This window comes from Halichoerus grypus, chromosome 6, assembly GCF_964656455.1.
Source record: "Halichoerus grypus chromosome 6, mHalGry1.hap1.1, whole genome shotgun sequence".
Classification (NCBI taxonomy): Eukaryota; Metazoa; Chordata; class Mammalia; order Carnivora; family Phocidae; genus Halichoerus; species Halichoerus grypus.
The window spans coordinates 37,795,891-37,812,222 of NC_135717.1; the positions used below are offsets into that span (position 1 = coordinate 37,795,891).

At 46.9% G+C, this 16,332-nt stretch overlaps 1 protein-coding gene across 6 annotated transcripts in view; it reads left to right on the forward strand.

Annotated features, from left to right (window-relative positions):
• The window catches only part of NLRC3 (NLR family CARD domain containing 3), a 35,853-nt gene that overhangs the window by 582 nt on the left and 18,939 nt on the right, over nt 1-16,332 (forward strand). For 5 of the 6 annotated variants that reach the window (XM_078074905.1, XM_078074908.1, XM_036090269.2 and 2 more), the window contains exons 1-3: nt 13,147-13,208; nt 13,476-13,659; nt 13,757-15,506. In XM_078074905.1, the coding sequence (XP_077931031.1) occupies nt 13,500-13,659; nt 13,757-15,506 (1,910 nt within the window). In that variant the 5' untranslated portion in view covers nt 13,147-13,208; nt 13,476-13,499. Of the gene's footprint in view, nt 1-12,660; nt 12,753-13,146; nt 13,209-13,475; nt 13,660-13,756; nt 15,507-16,332 lie in introns of those variants that run through there. The other variant, XM_078074907.1, reaches the window with a different exon arrangement.

A 16,332-nucleotide genomic window follows, 5' to 3' on the forward strand; every position in this document is an offset into this window, starting at 1 on the left:
GGGACAAAGCCCAGCTCCCCAGGTACCAATGATGGGCTAGGAGGAGCAGGAAGTCACCAGAAAGTGCTACAGGCAGGCAGAAGGGAGGTTGAGCTGGGCAGCCCAGGGCTGAAACCTGGAACCTGCAGACCCGGGCTCCATTCCTGGCACCCCATTTCCACCTGTAAGATGGGGGGGGACAGTATCAGACCTGCCCCAGGGTCCTGAGGGGCCAAGGGTAGATGGTGCAGGAAGGCTGGGGTCCAGCACAAACACCACCCTCGTGTTGGGTGAGCAGCCCTGAAGGGTCTCTTCCAGCCACACCTTCGGATGGAGATGAGGCTCATCATTCTGACAGAGATGGTAACCACAGAGGCCTTCTCAGAAGAGGTGCCACTGAGGTGGGCCAGGGGTGGCTGCTGGCTGTGGGGTCCTCCCCATGGCCAGGCTCCTGGGCTCCCAGGGCTCCTCTGGGTCTCCTCAATGGGGGCAAGGCTTTCCCTGAGCTAGGGTCTCACTCTTGGCCATCAGAGGCCACCCTATGGCTGGCTCCCAGGTGGGGGCGCAGGCTAGCTGCCCTCCTCTGTCCCAGGGGCAGTGCAGTGGCAGGAGGCCATGTCCTGCGGCAAAGCACCACTGCCTCCCACCTCTGCAAAAGGCTGTTTGGTTTCAAGTGGTCTGTAGCCATGGTGCTGGGCTACCTCAAGGGGGCTGAGGACTGCCCTCTTGGGCCTTGGGAGGCAGGGTGGGGGCAGGGAGTTGGGAGAGAGGAGCACCCAAGAGGCCATGGCCTGAGGGAAGGGCAGCCCAGGCAGGAGGTCAGCACTGCAGGACCCTTGCAGCCGCGGCGTGCAGGTGGGCAGAGAGAGGCTGGCTGTCGTGCACGGGCCACAGATGGCTAGGACTCAGGCCCCGGGGGAGGGGAGCGCAGGACAAAACAGGACCTGTTGGCAGAGACGATGAGTCAGTCGGGACCTGTGTCTTCTCAGGGATGAGACTGAAGCTCAGCTGTCGAACCTGAGTGACAGCAACACCAGGGAGCACAGGTCCTCTGCTGCGTCCTACCCAATGGATGAGGCTCCGGAGGACGCATGAGCAAGGGGAAGCCAGGCTCCTGGGGAGGGGCGTCTGTCTGGCCTGGCCCTGCCCACGACAGCACAGACCTTCTCATACTGACCGACTTCTGGCCTTCAGATCCCCCAAGGCAGCCCAAGGCCCACCCGCCCCCCGTCTTCTCCCCCTTGAGGCTGGCGGGGCCTCCTCCCACTCTCCCTAGAGGCTGTCTACACTGGACAGGACCTGACTGTCCCTGGTGGACATGTGGCCACCAGATCACACTCCACTCAGAGGTCTGGGGCGAGTTCCACCCTGCAGGGCAGCATCTGGGCTGCACACAGGCCCTGTTCACATGAGCAGCCAGGTAGCTGTCCCATGGGGGGAGCTCTTTTGTCAGCCTCCGATATAGGCCCTGGGTTTTAAAGTATAAGTATATCCCATGTAATACTTGGGATATACTTATACTGAAAGAACCACTGTTTATCTGAAATTCAAATTTTACTGGGTGTCCTGTATCTTAATTTGCTAAATCTGGATCTCTAGCCCTGAGGTCAGCAGGGCAACAAAGATGGGTGTCTGATGCAGAGGAAGCACTGGTTTCCAACACGGAGAGGCTCACCCCTCCCACCTTCCCATACAGACTCAGTCCAATCTCCTCTCCCCTCACTCTTGTGTGCTGTTGTCCCTCCTCTGTCACTTGCCCAGCCTCTCTGGTCTAACGGTTCTCAATTCTGGCTGCTCCTTACAATACCCGGGTGGCTTTAAACTACACCCATGTTGAGGCCCTACCTCACACCAAATACATCTCTAGGTGGTTGTGCTAAGCAGAGGTGTTTTAAAAACAGTGCTCCATAGAAGGACAGTATGTCAGCAATTCCACCTCTGAGTACATATACCCCAAAGAACTGAAAGCAGGGATGTGAACAGGTATTTGCACACCCGTGTCCACAGCAACATTTGTTCACAAGAGAAAAAAGGTGGAAACCACCCAAATGTCCACTGAAGGATGAATGGATAAACAAAATGTGGTCTATCCATAAAATGGAATATTATTTAGTCTTAAAAAGGAATGAAATGTTTATATATGTTAAAACAAGGATGAACCTGGAAAATACCATGCTCAGTGAAAGAAGCCAGACACAAAAGGACAGATACTATATGATTTCACTTATATGAGGTCCCTAGAGTAGTCAGATTCATAGCAACAAAAAGTAGAAGGGTGGGTGCCCGGGGCTGGGAGGAGGGAAACGGGAAGTTAGTGCTTAGTAGGGGCAGAGTTCCCGCTTGGGGGATGAAAAAGTCTAGAGGTAGTTGGTGGTGATGGTCTCACAGCATTGTAAATGTACTCAGTGCCACTAAATTGTACACTTAAAAAATGGTTACAATGGCAATTTTTATGCTGTACATATTTTAATAAAAAATTAAATTAAAAAATAGTGCTCTAGACACTGTCCTGCCAGAATAGAGAGGCTCTGAGCCTGGCCCTTCTTCACCATGGTCCCCTCATACTCCCAGCCACCACCCCACCCCCAGCAGCAGCAGTCTGTCACCCGTGGGGGCCTCTGGAGTCCAGCCCTGGGCCGTGCCCTGACATCACCCATGCCAACAGCCGGACAGAGGCCCTAGCATCCTGGCCTCGTGCACTAAGAGGCCGCAGTAACATTGCTTCCTTTGGGTTTAGGCACATTTACATTTGTAGATAGCTGCTAGCATAACTGTTTTTATTTTTATTATTTTTTAAAGATTTATTTATTTATTTATTTATTTGACACAGAGAGAGAGAGTGCACTAGCAGGGGGAGAGGGGCAGAGGGAGAGGGAGAAGCAGACTCCCCGCTGAGCAGGGAGCCTGATGCTCCCTGATCCCAGGACCCTGGGATCATGACCTGAGCTGAAGGCAGACGCTTAACTGACTGAGCCACCCAGGTGCCCCATGACCATTTTTAAACTGACCTATAACTTACAGATAGTAAAGTGAACTCAGTGGAGTTTTACATATGTATACATCTGTGTGTCCGTACCAATCAATGATCATACTGATCATCGAGATCAATGTGTAGAGGTTTCCAGTGCCCCAGAACTCCCACAGGCCCCTGCCCAGTTGGAACCGCCCCCAAGGGCAGCCACTGTTTTGACTCCAATCGCCTCATTGGTTGGGCCTGACATTAAACTCCCCGTAAGTGGAATCACAGAGTATGTTCTCGTTTCTCTCACTCCACATGTCTGCGAGAGTCAGCCACACTGCTGAGTGTGTCAGTGGTTTATTTTTTGTCATTAGTATGCAGGACTTGATTGTATGAATGTACCAAAAAAAAAAAAAAAAAGGAATCCCATTCCATTGTTGATGGATATTGGTTGTTTCCACTTTTTTGGACACCATGAGTAAAGCTGCTAGAATATTCTGATACACTGTTTTGATGGATATAAACACTTGTTTCTGTTGGGTATATACCCAGGCAGAGAATGGCTGGATCACAAAAATAGGCATATTTAGTCTTATCACTACCAAACATTTTTCCAAAGTGATTTTAATTTGCATTTCTCTGATAAGTAAGGGTATTATATATATTTTTTTAATTATATATATATTTTACTATTTTTAAAATTTTTCTTTTTAAGAGGGCGGAAGGGCAGAGGGAGAGAGAGAGAAATCTTAAGCAGGCTCCATGCCCAGCACAAAGGCTGACACAGGGCTCGATCTCATGACCCTGAGATCATGACCTGAGCTGAAATCACGAGTCTGATGCTTAACCACCTGAGCCACCCAGGCAGACCTCTGATGACTAAGGATATTATCTTTTGTGACATATCTTCAATTTTTTGGCTCATTTTTAACTGGGCTGTCTCTTACTGATTTTTAAATGTATTGGAGACATCTCCTATACAAACTGGAGACAGTCTGCTTTCTCACCCTTTTAAAACTGTTTTCTGTTGAACAGATATCCCTAATTTTAACGAATCCCAATATATCACTCTTTTCTTTCCTGGTTAGTGCTTTTTTTGTGCTCCATCGAGTCTTTACCTAGCTCAAATTCCTGAAGGTATTCTGTACTTTTTTCTAAAGGCTTGGCTGTGTTAGCATTCACATTTAGATCTATGATCCAGCTTGAATTAATTTTTGTGTATGGTGGGAAGGAGGGGGTCAAGGTCCATTTTTCTATAAGAATATCCCATTGGAGCAGCACAATTTAATATAAAGACCGTCCTTTCTCCGCTGAACTACAGTGGAGGCCTTGTTGTACATCTGCTGACCATACACGCGTGGGTCTGTTTCTGTATGCTCTGTTGTACTGCATTGGTCCATTTGTCTGCACTTATGCCAATACCTAAAGCTCTACACTAAGCCTTGATATTGTGTAGTATAAGTCTTCTAGCTTTGTTCTTCTTTTTCAAAATAATTTTGGCTACTCCAGAGTCTTTCGCTTTACATATATATTTTAGAATCAGCTTGCCAATTTCTACCCTCCCTTCCTCACCAAAAAAGCTTGCTGGAATTCTGATTAGGAAGTCATTCAATTTATAGATCGATTTGGGAAGAACAGATATTTTAACAATATTAAGTCTTCCAATCCATGAATATGGTAAATCCCTCCTTTAGGTCTTCTTTAATTTCTCTTAGTATTGTTTTGTAGTTTTCAGTGTAGAGGTCTTACAGATTTTTTGTTAAATTTATTCTTAGGTATTTGCTTTTTAAATATTTCAAAAATTTACTTTCGGGGTGCCTGGGTGGCTCAGTCGTTAGGCGTCTGCCTTCAGATCATGACCTGAGCCTGATCCTGGGTCCTGGGATCAAGCCCCGCATCGGGCTCCCTGCTCAGTAGGAAGCCTGCTTCTCCCTCTCCCACTCCCCCTGCTTGTGTTCCCTCTCTCGCTGTGTCTCTCTCCGTCAAATAAATAAATAAAATCTTAAAAAAAATTTACTTTCAATTTCATTTTGCTAGTAAGCAGAAATATACATGATCTTTTAATGTATTGATCTTGTGTTCAGAAACCTAAGTTCATGTATTAGTTCTAATCAATTGTGGATTCTTTGGATTTTCAATGTATACCATCATGTCAACTGTGAATAGGGACAGTTTTTTTTTTCCTTTTCCAATCCTGATACCTTTTATTCTTTCATTTTCCCTATTGCACTAGCACCTAATTAAAAAATGAAACAGGGCACCTGGGTGGCTCAGTTGGTTAAGTGACTGCCTTCAGCTCAGGTCATGATCCCGGGGTCCTGGGATCGAGTCCCACATCAGGCTCCCCCTGCTCTGCAGGGAGCCTGCTTCTCCCTCTCCCTCGGCCTGCCACTCTCCCTGCTTGTGCTCTCTATCTCTGTCAAGTAAAAAAAAATAAAAAAATAAAAAATAAAAAATGAAACAAAACATCAACCAGAAAAGGTTACTCCTAGGGAATGAAAGTGAAGTATATACTTTACTTGCTTTTATATTATTTAAATGTTTTTAATGAGCATGTATTACTTTTATAATTCTGTAAGCAATCTATTCAAATGAGGTGGGGAAGTAATAAATGTTTGTTAGCAAAATCTAAGCAACTGAAATTTACAAAATAGGGGCACCTGGCTGCTCAATTGGTAGAGCATGCAACTCTTGATCTCAGGGTCGTGAGTTCAAGCCTCACATTAGGCATGGAGCCTACTTAAAAAAAAAAAAAAAAGAAAAGAAAAAAGAAATTTACAAAATAAAAAACAATTTCTTAATCACACTGTCCTATATTTCCAGCTTTTCTATATAACGCCAGACAAACAATGGGATCTGATTATCACAACGCGCCCCCCCAAAAAGGTATCCTATCATAATTCTCCATACCTTAATTTTTTTCCATATAAAAATACACTATAAAATATCCAGGAAGCTCAACAAATTCTAGGTAAGATTAACTCAAAGAGACCCGTACTAAGACACATTATAACCAAACTTTCAAAAGACAAAGAGAAAATATTAGAATCAGCAAGACAGAGCAAACTATCACATAAAGTGATCCTCAATAAGATTATTAGCAGACTTTACAGAAAAAAAATTAATGCACAAGCTAGTAGTACTGTAACTTTGGTTTATAACTCCAAATTTTGTTTCTACATAATTTAAGAGACTAGAGAATGGGCGCCTGGCTGGCTCAATTGGTAGAGCATGTGACTCTTGATCTCGGGGTTGTGAGTTCAAGTCCCACACTGGGTGTACAGATTACATAAAAATTCTTAAAAATTAAAGAAAAGAGACTAAGGAATTTTTAAAAATCATTATGTTTGAGGGCACACAATGTATAAAGATGTAACACTGTGACATCAATAACCAAAAGGGGTCAGATGGAATTGTAAAAGAGCAAAGTTTTTGTATGTTGTGAAGTTAGGCTGGTATAAATTCAAATTACTGTTGGAATTTCAGGATGTTAAATGTTATCCCATGGTAACCACAAAGAAAATAGCTATAATATATACACAAAAGAAAATATGAAAGGAATTTAAACCTTTCCCTACAAAAAATCAACTACAGGACCCACAACTATATGGTCAGCTAATCTTTGACAAAGCAAGAAGGAATATTCAATGGAAAAAAGACAGTCTCTTCTACAAATCATGTTGGGAAAACTGGACAGCCTCATGCAGAAGAATGAAACTGGACCACTTTCTTACACCATACACAAAAATAAATTCAAAATGGATGAAAGACCTAAGTGTGAGACAGGAAACCATCAAAATCCTAGAGGAAAATACAGGCAGAAACCTCTTTGACCTCAGTCATAGCAACTTCATACTAGACACAGCACCAGAGGCAAGGGAAACAAAAGCAAAAATGAACTGTTGGGATTTCATCAAGTTAAAAGGCTTCTGTACAGCAAAGGATACAGTCAACAAAACTAAAAGGCAGACTATGGAATGGGAGAAGATATTTGCAAATGTCATAGCTGATAAAGGATTAGTATCCAAAATCTATAAAGAACCTACCAAACTCAACACCCCAAAAACAAATAATTCAGTTAAGAAATGGGCAGCAGACATGAATAGACACTTTTCCAGAGAAGACATCCAGATGGCTAACAGACACATGAAAGATGCTCAACATCACTCATCATCAGGGAAATACAAATCAAAACCACAAAGAGATACCACCTCATGCCTGTCAGAATGGCTAAAATTAACAACACAGGAAACAACTGATGTTGGTGAGGATGGGGAGAAAGGGGAACCCTCTCGCCCTGTTGGTGGGAATGCAAACTGGTGCAGCCACTCTGGAAAACAGTATGGAGGTTCCTGAAAAAGGTAAAAATAGAACTACCCCACATCCAGCAACTACACTACTAGGTATGTACCCAAAGGATATAAAAATACAGATTTGAAGGGGTACATGCACCCCAATGTTTATAGCAGATTATCAACAATAGCCAAACTATGGAAAGAGCCCAAATGTCCATCAACTGATGAATGGATAAAGAAGATGTGGTATATATATATACAATGGACTATTACTGAGCCATCAAAAAGAATGAAATCTTGCCATTTGCAATGACATGGTTGGAGCTAGAGGGTATTATGCTAAGTGAAATAAGTCAGAGAAAGACAAACACCATATGATTTCACTCATATGTGGAATTTAAGAAACAAAACAGATGAACATATGGAAAGGGGGTAAAGAGAGAGAGGAGAACAAACTATAAGAGACTCTTAGTGATAGAGAACAAACTGAGGGGTGATGAGGGGAGGTGGGTGGGGAATGGGCTACATGGGCAATGAGCATTAAGAAGGGCACTTGTTTTTTTTGTTTTTTGTTTTTTAAAGATTTTATTTATTTATTTGACAGAGAGAGAGCACAAGAAGGGGGAGCGGCAGGCAGAGGGAGAGGGAGAAGTAGGCTCCCCACAGAGTAGGGAGCCCAATGCGGGGCTCGATCCCAGGACCCTGGGATCATGACCTGAGCCAAAGGCTTAACCAACTGAGCCACCCAGGCACCCCTTCCTAACTCATTCTATGAGGTCAGTCTACCAAAGCCAAAGACATTACAAGAAAAGAAAACTATGGACCAATATTCCTTATGAACATTAATGCAAAAATCCTCAACAAAAAACAAATTTCAGGAATTTAATAAATTTAATCATTTAATAAATTCAGGAATTTATTCCTGGAATACAATGATGATTCAACATAGGGAAATTGATCAATGTAATGTCCATCAACAGAATAAAGAAACCACATGATCATCTCAACTGATACAGAAAAAGCATTTGACAAAATTGAATATCCTTTTTTTTTTCCTTAAAGATTTTTTTATTTATTTGAGAAAGAGAGAGCACAGGCGGGGGAGAGGGAGAAGCAGATTCCCTGCTGAGCAAGAAGCCAGATGCGGGACTCGATCCCAGGACCCCAGGATCATGACCTGAGTTGAAGGCAGACACTCAGCCAATTGAGCCACCCACATGCCCCTACATATCTTTTTATGATAAAAACACTCAACAGGGGACACTTGGCTGACTCAGAAGAGCTTGTGACTTGATCTTGGGGCCATGAGTTTGAACTCCACATTGGGTGTAGAGATTACTTAAATAAATCAATTTAAAAAAAAACACACACACCCTGGGGCACCTGGTGGCTCAGCTGGTTAAGTGTCTGGCTCTTGATTTAGACTCAGGTCATGATCTCAGGGTCCTGGGATTGAGCCCCACATCAGGCTCCCTGCTCAGCAGAGAGTCTGCTTGTCTCCCTCTCCCTCTGTCCATTCCCCGACTCGTGCTCTCTCTCTCTCTCTAAAATAAGTAAAGAAATCTTTAAAAAAAACAAAACACTCAACAAACTAGGAATAGGAGAAATCTACTTCCACATAATAAAAGCCATATGTGAAAAACCCACAGCAAACATCACACTCAATGGTGAAAGTCTAAAAGCATTTCCTCTAAGATCAGGAATAAGATATAGATACCTGCTTTTACCACTTCTCTTCAACATAGTAGTGGAAATTCTAGCTAGAGCAACTAGGCAAGAAAAGAAATAAAAGGTATCCAAATTGGAAAGGAAGAATTAAAATCATCTCTGCTTGCAGATGATATGATCTTTTACAAAACAATTTTTAGAATAAATTAATTCAGCAAAGTAGCAGAATACAAAGTCAACACACAAATAGAAATTGTAATTTTATATGTAAACAATGAACAATCTGAAAAAGAAATTATAAAAACAACTCCATTCACAATAGCATCCAAAATAATAAAATGCTTAGGAATTAACTTAACCAAGGAGGTGAAAGACTTGCACAATGAAAGTGACAAAACATTGCTGAAAGAAATTAAAGAAATAAATGGAAACACATCCCATGTTCATGGATTGGAAGATTTAATATTATTGAAATGTCCATACTACCCTAAGCTATCTACAGATCCAATGCAATTCTATTAAAAGCCCGATAACATTTTCTGCAGAAATAGAAAAATCCATCCTAAAATTCAAATGGGATCTTAAGGGACCCCCATAGCCAAAACAGTCTTGAAAAAGAACAAAACTAGAGGACTCACACTTCTTAATTTCAAAAATTACTACAAAGCTACAGTAATCAAGACATTGTGATATTGGCATAGAGACAGACATACAGACCAACAGAATTGAACAGAGAACCCAGAAACGCACCCTCACTTATATGGTAAAAAGATTTTTGACAAGGGTGCCATGGCTGTTCAATGAGGAAGGGACAGTCTTTTTAACAGATGGTGCTGTAAAAATTGGACATCCACATGCAAAAGCATGAAGTTGGACCCTTACCTATCTTACCTAATACCATATACAAAAATAAGCTCCAAAAGGATAAAAGACCTAAATGTAAGACCTAAAACAATAAAGTTCTTAGAAGAAAACAGCACAAATCTTCATGACATGGGATCTGGTGATGATTTCTTGGATGTGACACCAAAGGTATAGGTATATATAGGTAAAAAAAGAGGAAATAGACAAATTGGGCTTCATGAGCATTGGACACTTTGGTGCATCAAAAGACACCACACACAGAGTAAAAGGGAACTTTTCCCTACAGGATGGGGGAAAATATCTGCAAATCATATATCTGATAAGGGATTAATATCCAGAATATATAGAGAACTCTTACAACTCAACAACAAAAAAAACAACCGGATGTAAAAATGGGCAAAGGATTTCAATAGATATTTTCCCAAAGAAGATATCCAACTAGGCATTTAAGCACATGAAAAGATGCTCAACATCACTCATCATTAGTGAAACACAAATCAAGACTATAATGAGATACCACCTCACATCCATTAGGATGGCTGCTATCAAAAACACAGGAAAAACAAGCATTGGTGAGAAAGTGGAAAAATTGGAACACTTATGCACTTTTTGTGGGACTGTAAAATGGTAAAGCTGCTGTGGAAAACAAGTTGGCAGTTCCTCAAAAAATTAAAAAAAGAATTACCATATGACCCAGAAATTCCACTTGTGGGTATACGCTCAAGAATTTAAAGCAAGGGGGTGCCTCAGTGGCTCAGCCGATTGACCGTTGGATTCTTGTGTTCCTCTCAGGTCATGAGATGGAGCCCTGCATGGGGCTCTGCGCTCAGTGAGGAGTCTGCTTGAGGATTCTCTCCCTCTGCGCCTCCCCACCTCACACTCACACACACACACACTCTCTCTCTCAAAAAATAAATCTTTATTTTTTTAAAGAGCCAGAGCTGGAGGTGGGGCTCTTAACCGACTGAGCCGCACAGACACTCCTATTTTATCACAATTTTTAAATGAAAAAAACCCTATGTAGATCTGTATGATTCTATTTATATGAAATCCTAGAAAAGGCAAAACTAATCTTAGAGAAAAAGAGCAGATCGATGGCTCAGGGCCAGAGGGCTGTGGTTGGGACAGATTGCAAAGGTGTACAAGGGGATTTTTTTGGAGGAAGACCTGTTCAAGGTCTTGACTGTGGTAGTGGTTACAGGGGTGTATACGTTTGTCAGAACTAATCTAGCTGTATGCTTGAAATGGGTGCATTTTTTGTATATAAATTATACCTCAAAAAGGTGATTAAAACCTTTATGACATTAATAGCTAAAACATACACCGTGAACATTTTTCTAGTTTGACCTTATTAATTTTTATGGCCATAGAGTTTTCCATTGTATAATTGGGCCTCAATAACTTTACCAAACCTCTTTGAACAAAAATTTAGGTATTTCCCATTCAACTTCTTATTGTTACAAAGAATGCCTCAGGATCATCCTTGTGGTCACATCTTTGTGCACTTATCCACTTATTTCTTTGGAATAAATTCCCAGAAGTGGAACTTCTGGGTCAAAAGATATTTAATAGCAACAGATAATGGCAAAATACGATCCAGAATCATACTAATTTACCCTCTCACCAACTCTGTGTTACGATTCCTACCACTCCCACATTCTCACCAATGTAGCCTGTTATGTCATTATAATCTTTGTCAGATGAAAAATAGTTCATTGTTTTGTTTTTTTCTTGATCTTTAGCGAAAATGAGCATCTTTTCAATGTCTTGGTCATTTATACTTCCATGAATTATCTGTATCCTTTTCTCTATTTCTATCTGTGTCCATAATTATCTGTCTGTATCTGTCTGTATCCAAATAATTCTATTTGTTTACTTATTAATTTCTTATTGATTTACAAGAGCTCTCTATATATCATGGATATTAGTGCTCTTTCATGTATATTGCAAAGGTTGACTCCTGGCTTGAGGTTTTCTTTCAATTTGATTGATGGCTTTTAGTGTTATTTGGAAATTTTAAATTAAGGCAAGTCTGTTAGTCTTCCCCTTGTGATCCAAGATTTTATGTCTTGCTTAAAAAAAGCCTTCCTCAGGGCACCTGGGTGGCTCAGTCAGTTAAGTGTCTGCCTTCAGCTCAGGTCATGATCCCGGGGTCCTGGGATCGAGCCCCACATCGGGCTCCCTGCTCAGCGGGGAGCCTGCTTCCCCCTCTGCCCCTCCCCCACCGCCTGCCTATGCTCGCTCTCGCTTCTCTCTAATAAATAAATAAAAATTTAAAAATCTTTAAAAATATCTAAATACAAATAGGATTGGCAAGATCCACATGAGGGAAAACAGTTTTACTAAAGGATCTAAAGGAAGACCAATGACACCCACACCAGTCTATACACATTAACGCGATTTCAGTCCAAAACTGGTTTCTACTCTCCTCGGTTTTGACACTTAGAAGAACAAAAGCATGAGAACAGCGAGAGGATCTGAGGAAGTATAAGGAGCGTGGCCTTGCCTGGCCTTCTACTAACGCGCCCAGATTCCCCCGGCTGGGCTGGACACCATCTACCCTGAATTCACTGCGCTAGTTAGTTCTTCAACAGTGCTATGAACAGAATGGCTGGAAAATGCTACTTTACTTGTCTCTGAGCTTCTTTCAGCATTTTCCAGGTAAAAAGGTTCATCCTGAGTTAAAACGCTAGGAAAGCCCAATGCAAATACAAGGTCAGGGAGTCTGTTGCACCCTTGGGGCTCAGCCAGTTGACCCCTCGTAAGTGACTGTCACTGAGACCCAGAGAACCACAGGGCTGGGAGGCATGGGTCAGACCCATCTCAGTGAGCTCTTGCCACCTGGAGCACTAGCTGGGACCTCTGCCCAGTGCTGTGTCCTGTTTTCTCTCCTAGACCTGTGGACAAGGGATGGCCGACCCCCATCCCCTGAGTTCGTGGGGCCCAGCGGAGGGGCTGCCGTGGGCTGGACATCCCACCCGCTGCAGGTGAGGAGAGGAAGAGGGCAGGGTGGGCTTGGGGTCCTCCAGTGTCCACCTTAGCTGAGGGAGGGACACATGGGGACGGCCAGCCTTGGCTACGGGATTCACTCAAATCCTCAGAGAGGAAAAGGAATGTGAGCAGGTGCTCCACCTCGTTGTGGCTGTGGAAAACAGCGCTGCTGAGGGTCAGGAGACCCAGGGAAACACTGAGATAAACAGCAACACTCCTGGCGATGTCCACTGTAGGAGTTTGGACAAGCGCACCATGGCACGAACCCACCACTGTAGGACCGTGCACAGTGGCTTCACTGTCCTAAGAGGCCCCTGGGCTCCACCTATCCACCCTTCATTCGCCCTTTCGTGTGAGCGGAACTGCCCTTACCCTCCTGTCTATTTCCAGGTCACAAATGAGGACACCACCGCACCAGCAGCTCAGGCGGCCTGCCCAGCGTCACACAGCCAGTAAGTGGCAGAGCTCACGATACAGCCCGGGCCCGGGTCTGATCCACTGGCCCCCCATGTCTGAGCCATGCTCCTGGCATCAGGGGCCCCTCTCACCATCTGGGAACAAACAGCACTTCCAAGCCCTTCGTGGAGGCCAGACCGAGGGCCACCAGCAGTCTGGGGAAGGACAGAGAGTAGATGCCTCCCCATCCCTGGAGGCTCACTCACCTGTCCCAGGCCAGGGTGGTGACACGGCACACAGCACTTCAGGCCCTCTCTTCACAGCTCCTGGTGGCAACCCCGGACTCCATGAGGAAGCAGGAGGTGCGGACGGGTGGGGAGGCAGGCCAGGGCCGAGGCCCCAGCTCCCCGGCAGGGCAGGTGAAAGCCCTCGTGGACCTGCTGGCTGGGAAGAGCAGTCAGGGCTCCCAGGCCCCACACACCGCAGACAGGACGCCACACAGTGATGGTAGGAAGATGGGAGGGTGTCCCCCGGCCCTCCCCCTTCACCCCTCCCTCCCCTCCCCCATCCTCCCCAACCCTTCCCTTTGGCCTCTGTCCCACAGACTCGAGGATACAGAAGTGCCAGGAGGCTCTGCTGAACAGGGCAAAGGGCAGCCCAGAGCTGAGCGGCCCCTCGCCCAGGCTGACCAATCTCCTGCTGGTGGAGGGGCTCACAGACCTGCAGCTGAAGGAACATGACTTCACTCAGGTGGAGACCACACGTGGGGGCTGGCACCCGGCCAAGACCATCGCCCTGGACAGACTCTTCCTGCCTCTGTCTCGGGTGTCTATCCCACCCCGAATCTCCATCACCATCGGGGTAGCTGGCGTGGGCAAGACCACCCTGGTGAGGAACTTTGTCCACCTCTGGGCCCGGGGACAGGTCGGCAAGGACTTCTCCCTGGTGCTACCTTTGACCTTCCGAGATCTCAACACCCACGAGAAGCTGTCTGCAGACAGACTCATCCGCTCCGTCTTCCCGCACACTGGGGAGTCTGGCCTGGTGGCAGCAGCCCTACCCAAAATCCTCCTGATCCTGGACGGCCTGGATGAATGTAAGACGCCTCTGGACTTCTCCAACACTGTAGCGTGCACAGACCCCAAGAAGGAGATCCAGGTGGACCATCTGATCACCAACATCATCCGAGGCAACCTCTTCCCGGAAGTTTCTGTCTGGGTCACTTCCCGCCCCGGCGTGGCTGGCCAGATCCCAGGGGGCCTGGTGGACCGGATGACAGAGATCCGGGGCTTTACCGAGGAAGAGATCAAGGTGTGTCTGGAGGAGATGTTCCCCGAGGACCATGCCCTCTCAGACTGGGTCCTGAGGCAGGTGCAGGCAGACAGGGCCCTGTACCTGATGTGCACAGTCCCGGCCTTCTGCCGGCTCGCAGGGTCGGCACTGGGTCACTTGAGCCGCAGCAAGCCGGGGCCCCAGGACGCAGAGCCATGGACTCCAAGGACCCTGTGCGAGCTCTACTCTTGGTACTTCAGGATGGCCCTCGGTGGGGACGGGCAGGAGAAGGGCAAGGCGAGCCCTCGCATCGAGCAGGTGGCCCACAGCAGCCGCAAGATGGTGGGAACTCTGGGTCGGCTGGCCTTCCACGGGCTGGTCAGGAGGAAGTACGTGTTCTACGAGCAGGACCTGAAGGCGTTTGGCGTGGATCTCGCCCTGCTGCAGAGCGCCCTGTGCGGCTGCTTCCTGCGGCGGGAAGAGACCCTGGCCTCCTCGACAGCCTACTGCTTCACCCACCTGTCCCTGCAGGAGTTCGTGGCGGCCGCGTACTATTACAGCGCGTCCAAGAGGGCCATCTTTGACCTCTTCACCGAGGGAGGCGTGTCCTGGCCCCGCCTCGGCTTCCTCACCCATTTCCGGAGTGCGGCCCAGCGGGCCATGCAGGCCGAGGACGGGCGGCTGGATGTGTTCTTGCGCTTCCTCTCAGGACTTCTGTCCCCGAAGGTCAACGCCCTGCTGGCGGGCTCCCTGCTGGCCCAGGGGGAGCAGCAGGGCTACCGGGCCCAGGTGGCGGAGCTCCTGCAGGGCTGCCTACGCCCCAACGTGGCCGTCTGTGCCCGGGCGGTCAACATCCTGCGCTGCCTGCACGAGCTGCAGCACACGGAGCTGGCCCGCGGCGTGCAGGCGGCCATGGAGAGCGGCGGCCTGGCAGCGCTGACCGGCCCCCAGCACCGCGCCGCCCTGGCCTATCTCCTGCAGGTGTCGGACGCCTGCGCCCGGGAGGCCAGCCTGTCACTGCGCCTCAGCAAGGGCGTCCTCCAGAGCCTGCTGCCGCAGCTGCTGTACTGCCGGAGCCTGAGGTGGGCGCTGGGGCCGGGCTGCGCCATATGTGCGGGCTGGGGGGGCAGAGGCCCCGGAAGCTTCGTCCCTTCCACCACGCGCCCCTGGGTCAGCATCCTGGGGCCGCCGTAAAGAAGGACCACAACGTGGATGGGTTAAGGCATCAGAAACTTACTCTCTCACAGCTCAGGAGACCAGAATCCAAAATCAAGTTGTTAGCAGGGCTCAGCTCCCTCTGAAACCTGCAGGGGAACACGGTTCCTGCCTCTCTAGTGTGTGCTGTTTGCTGGCATCCTCAGCTTGTCCACACATCACTCCCGTCTTTGTGGCACACGGACTCGCCCTCTGTGTCTCTGTCTTCGTGTAGTGCTCCCTCAGCTGAGCACACCAACCATGTGGGATTGCAGGCCTAGTCCGCTCAGAATGACTTCATCTTAACTAATTACAGCCGCAATGACTCTATTTCCAAATAAGGTCACATTCTTGAGGCACTGGGGGGTCAGAACCACCTATCTTTCTGGGGAACACAATTCAACCTCCAACACCCTGTGAACCATGCCAGTGCTGACAGACACCACACCCACTCACCCCACCCCCAGCCCAGAGTCCACCCAGTGCTCTGGACCTTAGGAAGGCTGTAAGACCAGGGCCATTCCGGACCTGAGAGCAGGTGCCACGTCCTCAGGAGGAGGAGAGCTAACAACTCGTGTCCCATAGACTCACAGGGTGTGAGGGGCTGCTGGGAAGACACCCCTCCGGGTAGGAATCCTGGGGCTCGAAACACTGAGCCTCTCAGTCCACCCTCACGGGAAAACACTGAGCGTGGTGGGTGTGCTAGCACAGAGC